The 16,425-nt window shown below is 41.9% G+C and overlaps 2 protein-coding genes across 2 annotated transcripts in view; one reads left to right on the top strand and one right to left on the bottom strand.

Annotated features, from left to right (window-relative positions):
• Nucleotides 1–2,965: 2,965 nt before the first annotated feature.
• LOC121474456 (ORM1-like protein 2) lies at nucleotides 2,966–3,424 on the bottom strand. Its single transcript, XM_041727315.1, has one exon. The coding sequence runs from the start codon at nucleotides 3,422–3,424 to the stop codon at nucleotides 2,969–2,971; it is 456 nt and encodes a 151-aa protein (XP_041583249.1). The 3' UTR covers nucleotides 2,966–2,968.
• Nucleotides 3,425–5,185: 1,761 nt separating this feature from the next.
• CDC5L (cell division cycle 5 like) overlaps nucleotides 5,186–16,425 on the top strand; it is a 43,895-nt gene continuing 32,655 nt past the window's right edge. Inside the window, exons 1-6 of the mRNA XM_041771185.1 lie at nucleotides 5,186–5,516; nucleotides 7,817–7,920; nucleotides 9,289–9,450; nucleotides 10,229–10,356; nucleotides 11,991–12,090; nucleotides 15,823–16,041. Coding sequence (XP_041627119.1) covers nucleotides 5,472–5,516; nucleotides 7,817–7,920; nucleotides 9,289–9,450; nucleotides 10,229–10,356; nucleotides 11,991–12,090; nucleotides 15,823–16,041 — 758 coding nt within the window. The 5' untranslated portion in view covers nucleotides 5,186–5,471. The remainder of the gene's footprint in view (nucleotides 5,517–7,816; nucleotides 7,921–9,288; nucleotides 9,451–10,228; nucleotides 10,357–11,990; nucleotides 12,091–15,822; nucleotides 16,042–16,425) is intronic.

Below are 16,425 nucleotides of genomic sequence, written 5' to 3'. Positions count from 1 at the left end.
AATAGCATGGGTGTGCAGGTGTGCATGTGGGTGTGTGCATATGTTCATTTCTTTAAATAACTGCAGCTCACAGGCTTAATAGAAACAGATTGTACATGACATTTCCAAATAAATTCATTAGAGTCACAACTTGGGATGCCTGGGTGGCTCAGTCAGTTAAGTGTCTGCCTTTGGCTCAGGTCCTGTGATGGAGCCCCATGTCGGGCTCTCTGCTCAGTGGAGAGTCTGCTTTTCCCTCTGCCCCTCCCCCCGCTCATGCTCTGATGCTATTTCTCTCTCTTTCAAATAAATAAAATCTTAAAAAAAATTAGGGTAACAACTTGGCATTGTACGCAAGGTATTCTAATTTCAGATTCTGAGAAAAATGACAATGGGCTCCTATGGTGGAGGGAGTATTCTGTTTAGTGCTAGGGGCTCTGAAGTCCAAATAAACTAAATGAAGACAATTCCAATCCTGTTAGTATAGTCTCAGCACTCTCAGTTATCAAATATTAAGATATTAGGATGCTAATAATTTACATTCCATGCACGATTTACAAATAGTCTGTATCATTCCATTCATTGTCTACAATTCCAGTATGAGGTGTCCAGTTTGATTGGACTGTTTCCTTTTGCTCTGAGGCATTTGGCCCTCAGAAGCTGAGCAGATAAAAAGCCTTGTTTATAGGATTTGACTTGCTGAAGTATGTTAGAGCCAGAGCTCCTCCAGATTATGCCAGTGACTGAGAGGCTGAAAATCAGGACAGAGTGATGCCTTGACCTGAAACTGAGCCATGGGCTTGATGTAGGATGGTCTACTGGCCAGCCTCCCAGTGGGCTCTGGGAAAGGATGTGGGAACCTGTGTGGTGTCCTTCCAATGCTGGGGAACTCTAGGAAGGGTTACCCTGGGGGTGGGGGGCCCCTGATGACTTGAAGAGTAAACACTGAGCCTCCCCAACCTGGACTTTGTAAGAAATACGTATGTAAAAAGTAAACATTTCTTAATGTGCATGGAAGGACCCAGCCTCCTAGCGTATGAGAAGCCGAATATCCCAATGACTTGATTTCTAAGGAAATGTGTTTGTCTCCACCAAATATGGGAACTCTATTGGGGCAGCTTTCAGTGGTGATGGTTTGCACGTGGCTCTGATCATCTGGTTAGAAATGTGTTCTTTTTTTGGGTGCAGTGTGGGCTGGAGTCAAAATTGGGGTCCTTTTAGAAAAGGGACAGAATGGACACACGAGTCAAAAAACTGTGTTTTTTTTTTGTTTGAAATTCAAATTTAGCTGGGAGTTTGCATTTTTATTTGCAAAATCTGGCAACTTACAGAAGTGGCACAGAGGAGATGGTTTTGAGGTCTAACTAGGAGGTAGAAGTGCAGGGCTCTGAAATGACTTGGATATGGGTGGGAGATGCTATGGGAAAAGGACAAGTGGCCACAAGGTGGATGGTGGTGCTTTTCCCAGGGCAACATGTGATCTCTTTAGACACTTAGAGAAAGATGCCCTCATGGTGGACACAGTGTGCAGATGCAGTGCCTGGTAAGCAGCGTGCAAGCTAGATTTCAGCTCCCTTTTGTTCCTTGGGCAGTGAACTACTTATACCATCATCTATGACAGCCTGGCACTGTTGACTGAAATAAGGAATGCTGGAGAAGTATAGGCTTTATGGAGAGGCTTAATTTTTGGAAATTGAATTTGAGGAAGCTGTGACACAAGCGGAACTCTTTGGGATGTAGTTGGGTATATGGGTCAGGGGTGTGGTACATGAACGTAGAAAAGTGTTTTGTGAGAAATAAATCCCTAGTCTGTGCCATGTGGATGCAGGGCCTAGCTATAAATGACCTGATCAGAATATTGATTCCAAACCAAGAAATAAGCTAAAAAAGATGAACCTCTGTGGCCTGAGAGAAAACAAAATCTCTTCGGGAAAAATTTGCCACCTCAGGACACAGAGGACTCCCTAGAAATAGTGAATATGGACACCTGTGGGAAAAAAATTACAAACTACAACTGGATCCATCACAAAGTGTCAGTAGGTGAAACCCAAGCCAATTTAGCATTACGGTATGAATTGCTAGTGTTTAGGGTGTGTGGAATTCCATTTCTACTCAGACATTAGCTTCTTCCTACATTAGCTGAGGATTTCTAAATGGAAGGGAGAGGCTTAGGGGTAGCAATCTGGTAAACAGGGCAGGGCTAGAGGTTTTGTCTTGAAATTATATTTGCAAAATAGGGATCCCTGGGTGGCGCAGTGGTTTGGCGCTTGCCTTTGGCCCGGGGCGCGATCCTGGAGACCCGGGATCGAATCCCACGTCGGGCTCCCGGTGCATGGAGCCTGCTTCTCCCTCTGCCTGTGTCTCTGCCTCTCTCTCTCTCTCTGTGACTATCATAAATAAATAAAAATTAAAAAAAAATAAAATATATTTGCAAGATAGCAGTGTTTCTACTGAAATTGTATCTGTTTATTTGGGGAGATGATGAAGATTATGAGAGTGGCTATCCCCAGCCCCTAATGCCTTAGCGGTGTCACAGGTTTCTTCTTCTCCTCCTCCTCCTCCTCCTTCTTTTTGTTTTTTTTTAATTTTTTTTATTTTTTATTTTTATTTATTTATTTTTCCTCCTTCTTTTTGAAAAAAAAAAAGTATATTATAAGGAAAATACATAGCAAAACAGAGCTGGAAAGTGGTGTGGGTAGAAGACCTAGAAAAAATCACAAAACAAGCTGCTCAGTTACCAAACAAGCTGTTTAAACATGGCTTCCTGCTGTGAGGGAGAGTGATTTAGCCCTTATCTTTCCTACCTTTCCTGATTCAAAAAAAATCTGCTCTTAGGGCTGGGCCCCGGTAGCCCCATTTTCCAATCTGTTCTCTTTCTGGAGTTTGGGAAAGGTTATATAGTTCTCAGGCTTTCAAGATACAGAAGACAATACAGAGAAGGAAAGGATGTTCTAGCCCTTTGGTCCAGTGTTATCCCCAGCCCTATCCCTCAGTATTTGTTGATGCCAAAGAGATGAACCCTGTGGAATTGGGGTAACTTAGGCAGCAGTACGCTAAGCAATGAGGCTGTGTTGAAGTGAGCAGCATCATACTTGGTGTAGAAGCTGGCCAGGAGGTAAAGTACAATAGGAGAGATGCTGAGGAATTTGCGGGAAGAGGTAAATTGGAGCCCGTAGTCCATCTGTTCCCAGTGTGTCAGTAGCTGAGACTTTCCTTGGCCAGGGGTCTCAAAGGGTGTCCCTTTCACCGAATGTAAGAAGACATACATAGCCAAGTTATGGATGACGTTGGTCAGGGTCCAGACAACAGGCATGCTGAAGAAGGGGATGCTGAGTAGAACCACATGCAGCAGTCCCACCAAGATGATGTAGGCCAGCCAGATGCCCTGGCTATTCATCACTTGAGTGTTGGGGTTTACTTCACTGTGTGCCACCCCCACATTCATCCTGCGGGCTTCACCGGCTGGTCCTGTCACAGGCTTCTAACCCTAATTCATCCCTTTCCTGCACACTTTGATGGTAAAAACAAGAAGGGAACTAGAATTTTGATTGTTTTCTTGGCTAAGCAAAGTCGGCCCAGTCAAAGCTGGCGCCTCAGGAAGAAGCGAAAGGTAGAGAAACATGCAACTTACAAACCCTCTTGCTAACATTTCTTGTCACTCCTCTGTAAGCTGGATGGACCTCCAGCTTCTTTTTTCCTGGGCCAGAATTTCTCTATGTTTCCTAAATATCAATAGATATTATAAGAACAAAGATTTCCAGGGTCAAATTCGTTTGGAAATCCTATGTTAAAAAGGAGTGTATTCATTTCCTAGGGCTGCTGTAACAAAATAACAAACTGTGGGACTAACAATAAGAGAAATTTATCCTCTCGGCTGAAAAGGAGGACAGCCTCTTGTGTTCATGGCTACTCCATCTGGTTTTAGACATCCTGGACCTGGCGTGATGTTGCATTTTCTGAATCCTTAAGTGAGACATGCAGTCTGCATGTCTACATGTTCAAGGGTGCGGTGGAGGACATTTGACAGGACTGCCCTGTCCTGGTGAGGCAGGTCGCACAATGCATGCTCCAAGGGGGCGCGATTTACATCCTAGACATGGTGGATCTCACTTTCTTGTAGTGTATCTCTTGTTTTCAAAACATCAGTATTTTGTGACAATTTCCCAGCAAGTGTTCATAAAGCTCCTTGGAGAAGCACCGTTTTCCCGTTGGTACAGAGGTTTACCTAGAGGGTAAAAGGTGGTCCTGAGAGGGAAGGAGAAGCCATCATCATGCACCCTTGTAATGTTAGATCTAGAAATGGCTCTTGAGAGAGGACCGGTCTAATTCTGATTTGTTAGGCATCTTGCTTACAAATAATAAAAAAAAAAACCAACTCCAAAATGGCTAACTTTTCAGATGAGGATACTGAGATTCAGCAAGGTTATTACCCAAGCTGATGAGAGAGCCAAGATTTCAATCCAATCCAGTGCCTATCAACGGTACCTCTTCATTATTAATCCACATAGACTGAATAGCGATGTACGAAAAACACTGACAAGACAGTTTTGCAGGTTTCTGGGATAATCACCGATCATCTGGGGTTGTCCTTCTTATAGCAACAGCTGCCACTTTTGGGGCGCAGTAATGTCTCAGACACTGGGCTGGCGAGGTTTATGATCTCATTTAGTCCTTAGGACAGCCCTATGAGGTTGCTATACTAGTATCTCTATTTTACAGATTAAAAGTTTAGGTTTAGGGATCCCTGGGTGGCGCAGCGGTTTGGCGCCTGCCTTTGGCCCAGGGCGCGATCCTGGAGACCCGGGATCGAATCCCACATCGGGCTCCCGGTGCATGGAGCCTGTTTCTCCCTCCGCCTGTGTCTCTGCCTCTCTCTCTCTCTGTGACTATCATAAATAAAAAAATTAAAAAAAAAAAAAAAAAAAGTTTAGGCTTAAGCTAGTTCCTTTTCCCGAGTATTCTGCGAATAAAGTCCTATTAGTTAAATGCCTCATAAAGCGCTAAATTAATAAATGAAAAAAAAAATAATAAACGAACAAAGCTCTTCCTAGAACATCTGGGCTGTTTCTGCACCCGTGACGTTCCCTCTCTTCGCCACTAGGTGACGTCACGCTCAATCCCGCCGCCACCTTCCCTGCGAAGAGCCACCCGCGATATCTCGCGAGAGCCGTGCTTTCCTCCAACCTGTTTCGGACATGCGCGCGGCGGAGGGGCGCTTTAGTCAGAGGGGTTTGACGGCGTTCTGTCGGTCTTTCAAGCTGGAGCTTTAACAAGGCACTTATTCCTTTCAGTGACCGCATTCTCGCGAGACTTGCTACACCGCTCCCCCTATCCGCACCCCCCCCCCCACCCCGCCTTGCGCCTGCGCACATCTCTTCAAACCAGAAGGTCGCGCTTGGAGGAAGTGGCGGCTTTAGGTCCCGTGGCCGCAGCGCCGTTACTACTTCTGTGAAGCTCCTCTCGGCCGCCTGCCGAGACACCCCGCAGCCAAGATGCCTCGAATTATGATCAAGGGGGGCGTGTGGAGGAATACCGAGGTAAGTCCCCTTTTCCCGCCGTCCGCTGCCCTCCGCCCCCTTTCGGCAGTTTGTGCGCAGGCGCGCGGAGGTCCAGGAGGCGAGAAGGATGCCCTGCGGGGTCTGCGTGGGGAGGGGGCGCGCGGGGCCGGCCCTCGGGGTCCTAGTCGGGTGTCCGGCCCCGCGCCGCCTGAGCGCCCCGAGGACGGGGACTGTGATTTAACCACTTGACGTGCGAGGCACTTGTTAGGCCCTTAGTGAATGTTTTTGTTGAATTGAGGACGCGCCCCAGTCCTGGAGGAACTCGCCGTGTGCAGGGGGCGGGGTAGGACCTCCGCGAGGGCTGGTCCTCCGTTCTCCGGCGCAGCCCGGCACGGTGCCTCTCTGACAGCTCACATGAAGGGAAGTGCTGTGGCCGCAACTTCATGGACTTCCCTGCAGGGGGTTGGCAGCTTGAGTGCCAAGTTCAGAGCCCGTTTGCGCCCGCAGCTCTCTTGTTACCTGTTCCCAAGGCATGACTTGTGCGTGCTCACGACGGATCCCCAGGCCTGTGCCTTCCTGTCGCTCCGCCTCAGCTAGGATAAGAAGCCAGAGAGGACAAACTGCCCGCAGTAGTTACTTGCTTCCAGGACTGCAACGGATGATGCCGATGGCGAGCCGAAGGGCGGTAGCGAAGGAGTGAAATAACGAACAGGATTTTGGTGCAGTTGTGTCCAGAGTGCGCTGGATTTGTCAGTTTCCTGAGCACATCGTGTCTTTTTAGGCATCGTGTCTTTTTACTTCTCGTGCCTTCTTGAAATGTCCTCCTACTGCTTGACGTGTTTCTAACTATCCTTCAGAACCAGTTCAGAAACTGTTGGAATTTTTGCCCGATCACTCTGTAAAAATGAGTTACACCCCCCCCCCCCCCCCCGTCGTCCCATGGCACCTCATTCATCCACTTGGTGTAGAATGGTTTGCCTTTTTGCAAGCATCACAGTCTTCTGTGTGATGCTGATAAATTTCTTAAGCTCTCAGAGCCTCAGTTTTCTGATGGGAATAAGAATTATTTTGAAGATGAAACGAGTCAACATATAGAGCCATCTGGCACACAGTAGTCTTTCAGTTAGGTGCTAGTTGATAACTGCTAGCTGATACTGCTTTCCCCCAGGAAACGGCACTGCAAGAGGACCCCTAGAACCTAAGATAGTAACCAACATGAAATAGATTGTTTGGCAAGAGATGAATCTAGTAGGGTGGGTAACTGCTGTATGTACTCCGTTGAAGATGTGTTTAAGTCTAGCAGTATTGTAACAAAGTTACACATAGTGACAACCTTGTCTCACAGCTTGCACGGAGGGAACCAGGCTGTTTAAATTGGAAGAGAGATGACTTCTGGGGGAGAGACAGATGTACAAAATCAAATAACAGCAGGATTCCTGTAGAGTGGCCAAAGCCCTGCAGTCTTTAAAAATCTCTGATGATGGGGGTTGGGGGGTAGTGTGGGGTGTGTGTGGAATGGGGTGGAATGGAATGGCTCCTGTATGAGGCATGTATCTAAAGTTCAGTGTGGAAAAAAAAAGCCTCAAGGAAAATGCCCCAAGTGCACACTATTCTTGGTGTCTGTGGCTTACCTTTTTGGACTCCCCTGGAATTGGTGAATTCCATATCAGAATGGGTGCCCTGCCGAAACAGTAACTAGAGCCTGGAGGAAGAGCTGACTGGTGCAGCAGGGAAGAAATACTTAATTCTTAGGTTAGACCTGAAATGTGGACTTTTGGGTCGAAGCAGGGGTTATGGGACTGGAGAGAAAATGACCTTTGTAAATTGGAGTGGAGAATGGATTCACCTGCTTCTTGAGGGCTGGATAAAGTCTATTTCATTCTCTTTTCCTCAGTATACAAGTCCTGGTGCAAGGTAGGTGTTCAAAAAATGTTTTTTTGAATGAATGAATAAATGATTGAGCTGTATCCTTTTGAGGATGATGATATCCAAACACAGGAGTGTACTTTTTGTTAATCACTGCCAAGTGGGGTTTCTCACATTGGGCTGTACTCCTAGTTTATTGGGGTGGGGATGGGGTTGTGTATAAAGAGGGGTAGGATGTCCTTCTGAGGGATTTCTTCTGAAGTTTTTGCATTTTGCCAATTCTAGCTTGTTTATTATAATAAATGAAGTTTTGTACCCCCCCCCCCCAAACCTAGGGGGGGTGTGTGTGTGTGTATGTTTTATGACTTTCTTTTTCTCCCTAGCAATACTGTCAGAGTTAATTTAAATTTTGTCTTTTCTCACTTGGAATTTTATGATTGAATATATTGTTTTTCTTTGACAATTTTTTTTAGGATGAAATTCTCAAAGCAGCAGTAATGAAATATGGAAAAAACCAGTGGTCTAGGATTGCCTCATTGCTGCATAGAAAATCAGCAAAGCAGTGCAAAGCCAGATGGTATGTACCACTTAATGAGTGGAAAACAGAAAGCGACCTTAATTATGATGAGGAAAATGTCAGTTCTTTGAACCTTGCCAAAGAAAGCAGGCAATGTGATATAACAGAAAGTATGGTGTGGGAGATGGGAATTTAGATTTAAGCCTTAGCTGTCACTTGCTTCCTGTGTGATCTTAGACAAGCGATTTTTCTATCTCCTCTTTCCTGTCCCCAATTGGGGATAGTAATACTTGGCCCTAACTTACAGAGATATGAGATTCAAAAGAGTTAATGTGCTTGAGAGTGTTTTGGGAGGCTTAAAATAAATTTACTTTTAGTACTGATGGACCCCAGTTTATAAATGGATCATGTTCCAGAAATTTATAAGTTGATTTAGAACTTACTTTCCCAAAGAAATTAACGATAAATAATGGTTAATTTTTTAGGCTAGCTCACAGTTACTTGAGTTTCCTTATTAATGCAGTTGAAATACTGTATGTTTGCTACCTCAGAATATAACTTAACCGAACACTGCATCTGTGGTGTCCCCTTTTAAGTCACAGACAGGATAGTGTAAACATTAAGCTTATGGCATGAATGATCTGGTGCCAGCCTTGACCCATGTGGTGCTAGGATCATATTTTGGATTGTATGAGAGTGACTTAATTTCCTAGGCACCTGGGTGAGAGAAAGGATCAGAATGTAGAGATTGAATCCCAAAGAGGAAGATGGTTGTCAGCCTGAAGTTTTGATTTCTGCTTCTCTTAGTGGAGCTAAGCTCCTGCCCCAGTATTTAGTAAGGCTTAGATCTTATTTGCCAGCTGAATAGACTGGATAGAAAAGGTGGGTTGGGTGGCGTGATAGGAGGGGATGGCATAGTAGTTCTACTTAAATTTAAAAACTCCAAATAAAGCATGTGATGTTGGAAAGCAGTTAATGAGTGTAAGTCATATGTTTGAAGTAAGCCAAGGTGTTGTGGAAACTGTATCAAAGTATGAGACAGTGCTATGAAAACTAGAAACACAAAAAATGTGAGGTGTTATTGTCTTAATTCATATAATTTTAAAACCTCTAATAAAGTATAAAATAAAAACATTTGATAGTTGAGAAAGAAGGCATATGATCATGTTTCGTTTAGGTTACCTTTTTCAAGCATTACTAGTCTTGCATAATTAAAGTATAGTAGAATTTAGTGACTTAGGGAATATTGAATGGGATAAAGTTAACCAAATAATGAATAATCGGTTGTGAAAGAAGAACAGCTTTCATAATCAAAAGCTGAGAGTTAGCTTGTGTTTTTCAGACACTAGAGGTTAGCATATCTAATGTGTAAATAGGATATTCATGCTAGATGACCGAATAGTGTGTAAAATGGTACCTTTTTAATAGGTATGAGTGGCTGGATCCAAGCATTAAGAAAACAGAATGGTCCAGAGAAGAAGAAGAAAAACTCTTGCATTTGGCCAAGTTGATGCCAACTCAGTGGAGGACTATTGCGCCAATCATTGGAAGAACAGCTGCCCAGTGCTTGGAACACTATGAGTTTCTTTTGTAAGTCAGTTTCCAAAAGTAGTATTAAAATGTGTGTATATTTCCTGAAGGAGGCCAATAAACTTTTAGCACTGTTCTGTCTTTAAACATACAGTTGCAGATCTGAGTAAAGGCAAAGGAACTAAAGCTATTGAATTATATACTCTTAAGTCTCATGTGGTTGATTGAAATTAAATACTTCTTATATGCTTTTTAAAAGAGTAAAGATGGGATCCCTGGGTGGCGCAGCGGTTTAGCCCCTGCCTTTGGCCCAGGGTGCGATCCTGGAGACCCGGGATCGAATCCCACATTGGGCTCCCGGTGCATGGAGCCTGCTTCTCCCTCTGCCTTTGTCTCTGCCTCTCTCTCTCTCTCTGTGTGTGACTATCATAAATAAATAAATAATTAAAAAAAAATAAAAGAATAAAGATATAAATTATATAGATTTATTCTGGAAAATCGAGGAAAAAATTGTAAAAAAAAGCAAATAATCACCCATACTCAAAAGAGAGGTAACTGGGATATCCTGAGTCTTTACTAAAAGTCTTTATTTGTAAATCTTTCCTGTATTTGCGATTAAGGAGCTACTTGGATTGTATTTTATAGTGAAAGGAAACACTCATTGAAATGAGAATTTTAATACCATCTCTTTCAGGTGAAGCAATAGTAGAATCACTTTATTTTGTGAATGCCCATCTGTTGGGTTTTTGAAAGAAGAGAGTGCCAGCGCTAGAAAACCTGGTATAGCTAAGACTGAATGATAGGATAGTGTGACTAACTTTTCTGGGCCTTTTTCTAGGGATAAAGCTGCACAGAGAGACAACGAAGAGGAAACAACAGATGATCCACGAAAACTTAAACCTGGAGAAATAGATCCAAATCCAGAAACAAAACCAGCACGGCCTGATCCAATTGATATGGATGAGGGTGAGTGAGTGTATGCTCCTGAAGAATTTATTTTTTATTTTTATTTTTCAATTCATGTAATAAATTAAGCAGTGTAATGCTACTGGACAGATTTCCTTTTTTTTTTCTTTCTTTCTTTTTTTTTCTGGGTAGATTTCGTAAAGGCTAGTGGTAAGCCATTGAGGGAGTCTGTTTTCTCTTTCCTGTTCGATGGGGAGAGGTGGTGGCGGCAAGACAGGATTTGGGGTTCCAGTCCAATTAACTTTTTCGACTTCAGGCGGGTAATTTAATCTTTGTGGAAAGACAGCACTGCAGTATTATGAGGGAGACTCATGATCCCTTTTTCAGATACTGAATCAAGAATCAAAGGAATTGGATTTTAGTCTTATGTCTGCCTCTTACTACCTCTTTGACCTTAGGCAAGTCATATAATCTTTCTGAGATTTGATTCTCTTTCTTGCCAGATAGAGAATAATAAGTTATCTTACCCTACAGGGTTGTTGTGATGCATTCAGTGGATATTTGTTGAGATTTAAAAATTTTAAAGTTTAAAGGTAGTGATTTCCACCTGCATAATGATCATTTGGTGAACTCTTATTTTTTTATTATTATTTTTATTTATTTTTAAGATTGACTTTATTTGAGAGAGAGTGACAGAGATTAGGAGCGAGGCAGAGAGGGAGAAGCAGACTCCCTGCTGAATAGGGAGCCCGATGTGGGGCTCGATCCCAGGACCCTGAGATTATGACCCAGGCTGAGGCCGGATGCTTAACTGACTGAGCCACCCAGGTACCCCCATTTGGTGAACTTTTAAAAACATAGGTACCAGGGCCTCCCCAGGAGTTCAGAGTCAGTAAGCTGGAGTCGGGAGGGGGTAATTCTGGAATTTTGAGTATTTTTTTTTAAAGTTCTCTTGTGATTCCACTGGACAGCCTTATGTAGGAGTTGCTTTAAGGCATCAGTAATTAAATCTGTTTTACTCTAGGAGCCATGGAAATGTATTAGAAGAGAGAAATAGTTCGGAGGGAAAAAGTATAACTAATAGAGATTATAAATTTCTTTGTAATTAAATAGTAGGTTTTTTTCTTCTAAAAGAATTTATTTGAGAGAAAGAACCCATGCATGAGCAGTGGGGAGAGGCAGAGGGAGAGGAGAAGCAGACTCCCCACTGAGCAGAGAGCCGGATGCAGGGCTCAATCCCAGGACCCTGGGATCATGACCTGAGCCAAAGGCAGACGCTTAACTGACTAAGCAATGCAGGTACCCCAAATAGTAGTTTTTATGATAGTTTTTCATGATTGGTGCTGTGCCAGTTGATGATAATGAAGAATATAATTATATGATAAATATGCTTTACCTATTATGTTTTACTTGGTTCTTCTCCATATTCTTGTGAAATAGTACTTCTTTTATTTTTATAGATGATAAACATGGTCAGGGAGAGTAAATTAACCAGGGTCACATAGCTAGCAAGTACTGGGCCTCGTTTTTAACTTTGGTTTTTCTGACTTCAAAACTCAGGCTATTTCCATTATATAACACCATATAATGGTTACATTTATGGTTTTTCTCTTCTTAAGCAGTACAGTTTGTCTCTCACATACCTTGTTTCTGTTGGAGAACTTAGTTTTTTTTTTTTCTCTATATTCTTGCAGATGAACTTGAGATGCTTTCTGAAGCTAGAGCCCGCCTGGCAAATACTCAGGGAAAGAAAGCCAAGAGGAAAGCAAGAGAGAAACAATTGGAAGAAGCAAGGTATGGTTGTTTCCATCCATAGTTGAACAATTAGTCTGTGTATCCTTAGGCCCAGTAAACTTGACTTATCAACTCTATTGGGTGAGTAATAATTAGTTGTCCAATTCCAATTCTGCTAATATTCTTTAGTTCCTTTATGCTTTGGAAAATTTTCTTGAAGTTTATTTTTTTAGTAATCTCTATACACAGCATGGGGCTTGAACCCATAACCCCAAGATGAAGAGTTGCATGCTTCTCCGACTGAGTCAGTTAGGCACCTCTATACTTTGGAAAAGTCTTTTTTTTACCCCTAACTGTTGTAGAATAGATACAGGAAAAAATAACGCGTTTAAAAAGATGTTGTAAGAAGTAAAAGATGTAGGCAGAGGTAACGCTCAGATAGTCATTTGATATATTAGATTTGTTCTATTAACTAACATACGAGAGCTTCATTTGTTCTAGCCGTCTTGGAATCACATGGCTAGAGGACACACAAGGCTATGTGACTTTTGCATGACTGCCACTTCATCTTCTCAATTACTGTTATGCAGGCACTGGCTGTGAAATAGGAAGCTTGGCTGATGGAGGAGTTTGTGAGCCTTGAACCAAATTTTAGACTCTCCTAGAAATTTTCATTTCAAAAGTGAGTGGAATTAAGTATTGCTGCCTGCTCCAGGTTTTCTCTACTTTTCCCTTCCATTATTGTTTTGGTTAGATCTATGATTGACATAATTTCTAATGGCCCAGAAACCAAGGTAAAGCAGGTAAAAGGATAATCTCAATTGTATAAGAGCTTCTTATTAGCTTTCGGAGTTCAGGCATTGGGATAACCTCCTCAGCCTACACAGCTGCCCTTTTTGCTCCCCACATGGGGAAGTGCTTCCTGACCTGATGACTAGTGTGTTGTTGGTTTCCCCACTAATGACTTTGAAGTGCCAGATCCTGGGATGGAGGACTCTTTCATGCTTGAGGATGCTTGTTGGCATAATTGGCCAGTCTGTAGGCCAAAATAGTTACTTAAGGGGGAGGGGGGTGGTATAAATGGCCTGGAACAGTAAACAAACCAAGAGGAGTTGCTCGATTTTCTGCCCAGTTTTAGTCATTTTTCTCTCTTGTATACTACTTAAGGTTAAGTAATGTGAGTAGGGTTGAAAAAAATTCACTTTTCCATTCATGTTTGGAGACCAAATATTTTGAGCCTTTTCACCATGTGGATTGGACCAAGGATGCTTCTCTCTGAGTATAACTTGTATTGTTTGCTTTAAATACTGTTTGGCAGATTTAAATTTACTCTGTACTATCTCAGATTTCTTGTAGAGTCTATACATCTTTTTTTTATTTTTTAAAGATTTTATTTATTTATTCATGAGAGACAGAGACAGAAACACAGGCAGAGGGAGAAGCAGGCTCCATGCAGGGAGCGCTGACGTGAGACTTGATCCCGAGACTCCAGGGCCACGCCCTGGGCCGAAGGCGTGCGCTAAACCTCTGAGCCGCCCAGGCATCCCCGAAAGTGGGTCTTAATTCAGACACCATAGCCTCTCACTTCTTTTAACCAAATTTTACTAGATTTGTATCTGGGGTGCTGTGGTGCAAAGAGCACCTGGCTCTAAACAGACCAGGTTTGACCACTCGGTCCTGACAAAATCCAAAGGCAGAGATATGAGGGGTGGTAAAACAAGAAAGGAATGTATTTTGGTGAGGCCACCATCAGGGAGACCACGGACTAGCATCTCAAGGACTGTTCCCAATGTACCAAAAATATTTCCAGGTTTATATAAGGAAAATGTGCGACAAAGTTCAGTGGGTACGTGCAGGTGGGCAGGAAGGGGCAAGTGGATCACTGTCTTGGAGTCAGTCATGCAGAGTCTTGCTGGCTCAGGGCAGCCCTTATTTGCTTGAGGGGGCTGTTTTCTTTTGCCTGAGTTAAGAGATAAGCTGGAAAGAAGAACTTAATCAGAAGGTACAGACTGATATCACCATAGGGGTGGGTAGTTGAAATCCTCTATTACTTGATTTACTTGAATAAATGTTTCTTCATATACTGTATCTCCTTGGGATCCTTTCCAGAGACTTAAACACTTTTTATTTCCAGAGACTTAAACTTCTTTTTTCTAATTTTCGTCAGTATAGAGGAGCAACTTCTAGTATAAGGCTCTGCATACTGATTTTCCCTCATTAATATTGTAAATAACTTTTTTCATTATTAAATCCTTAAAATTGTAGCATCATGGGAAAGTACAAAAAAGTAAAGATGAAATGAATTTCCAACCTCCAGCGATTATTACTGTTGATATTTTGGTGGACTTGTTTTACATCTTACATGCATATATGTTCGCTGGTAGATGGGCATGTAATTTTTACATGTTGCTGTGTAATGTGAACTTGGCAGCATTTTTTACACATTGGTGTGTCTTGAGCATCTTTCCATGGCAAAGTAGATTTACAGATTTTCTAAAGTTATACAGATGGCTGTATAATATCCTATCTTGTAGCTGTGCTGTAAATGCTCTTAACTAATTTCTTATTGTTGGATGTCTAGATTGTGTCAAGTTATCAGCTAATGAACAATGCTCGGTGCAGTCTTGTAGCTAAGGCCTTGTTCATGTTATTTATTTCTTTAGGCTAAAGTCTGAGGAGTGAAATTGTTGGGTTAAAAAATGTGAGAAACTTTAGAGTTTTAATGTGTATTTCCAAATTCTCTTCGGGGAAAGCTATACCAGTTTGCTTTCCATTATCAGTGTAAATGTCCACTTCTTGGATATTTGCCATTAAACCAAAACAAAACAAAACAAAAAACCCTGAACACTTACTGAGATATGAAGAAATGGTATTTAATTTAATCTGATTATTTATTAGCTAAGTACACCTTTTATCATTTTGGCTATTTGCATTTTTTTCCTTAGTGAACTATTTATTTCCTTCTGTTCCCTCCCCCTTAGGATACATTAAAAAACAAAACAAAACAAAACAAAACAAAAAATCTGCACAGAGTCCTTGTATCTAACCATTGCCAATATTAATATTAATTGCAAATGTTTTTTCCTGTTACTTGCCTGTTAATTTTGCTTCATGACTGAAAAAAAAATAGAATTGTGGAGATATAACATTTAAAATTCAAAGCTGTTGGGGCAGCTGCCTGCCTCAGTCAGTGGAGCATGTGACTCGATCTCAGGATTGTGAGTTCAAGCCCCATATAGGAATTATTTAAAATAAAATATTTTTATTTAATTAATTTATTTATTTACTTATTTTTTAAAGATTTCATTTATTTACTCATGAGAGACACAGAGACAGAGAGAGAGGCAGAGACACAGGCAGAGGGAGAAGCAGGCTCCATGCAGGGAGCCCAACGTGGGACTTGATTCTGGATCCCCAGGATCAGGCCCCAGCTGAAGGTGGTGCTAAACCGCTGAGCCACCCTTGCTGCCCTAAAATAAAATCTTTAAAAAAAAAAAAAATTCAAAGCTGTTAATCTTTCCTTTGCCCTTTATTTAACTTCCATTAAGTGAATGCATTCCTATCCAGAGATAGGATATGTTTTTACTTGTAGTTCCTTCTGGCTTTTCTTTTTGCTTATGTGTGTACCTTTAATTCGAAAGGGGAATTGATCTTGGTGAATAGTGTGAGGTGAGGATTTATATAAATATTTCTTCCCCAAATAACCAGGTAGTTTTCTTAGCTCTATTGGATGATCTATCCCTTTCCCATGGTATGTGATTTTCAAAGTGATCTTGTGTTCTTTTTCTTGAGGCGTCTTGCGGCCCTCCAGAAGAGAAGAGAACTTCGAGCAGCTGGCATAGAAATTCAGAAGAAGAGAAAAAAGAAGAGAGGAGTTGATTATAATGCCGAAATCCCATTTGAAAAAAAGCCTGCACTTGGTTTCTACGATACTTCTGAGGAAAACTACCAGGCTCTTGATGCAGATTTCAGAAAATTAAGACAACAGGATCTTGATGGGGAACTAAGATCGTAAGTTGCCTTTCTGATTTTGAAAATGAAAAAGTATAGTAGGAATTTTGTAGAGGGTCATGCATTATCCTTGTCAGAGCCAGATTTTTATTATTTAGGACAATGTGGCCTACATAGTTGTTTTTATTTATTTACTGGAATCACCTTTCTGAGAAAACCAGTGACCCTTGCTGTCATGTTTTTGGCGCAGATGTCTGTTTGCTTCTCTTGAAATGTCAGCTCTTGGCTTTTACTGTACTGTCTGCTCACTGAGTCACCATCTTAACGTTTATGTACATTTGTGAATGGGTTAGTTATTTTACTAATTGCCTGAAAAATCTGTCAAAATAATGATCTGGTTCTTTTTATCTTTTCTAGTGAAAATTTTATCTTGTTTTTCTTAGA

The sequence above is a fragment of the Vulpes lagopus genome, chromosome 1 (assembly GCF_018345385.1).
Source record: "Vulpes lagopus strain Blue_001 chromosome 1, ASM1834538v1, whole genome shotgun sequence".
NCBI classification, from domain to species: domain Eukaryota; kingdom Metazoa; phylum Chordata; class Mammalia; order Carnivora; family Canidae; genus Vulpes; species Vulpes lagopus.
This window is presented reverse-complemented; position numbering and strand designations above follow the sequence as displayed.

Excerpts from the sequence above, each read along its gene's own strand:
- LOC121474456 (XM_041727315.1), bottom strand. The coding sequence starts at position 3,424 with ATGAATGTGGGGGTGGCACACAGTGAAGTAAACCCCAACACTCAAGTG.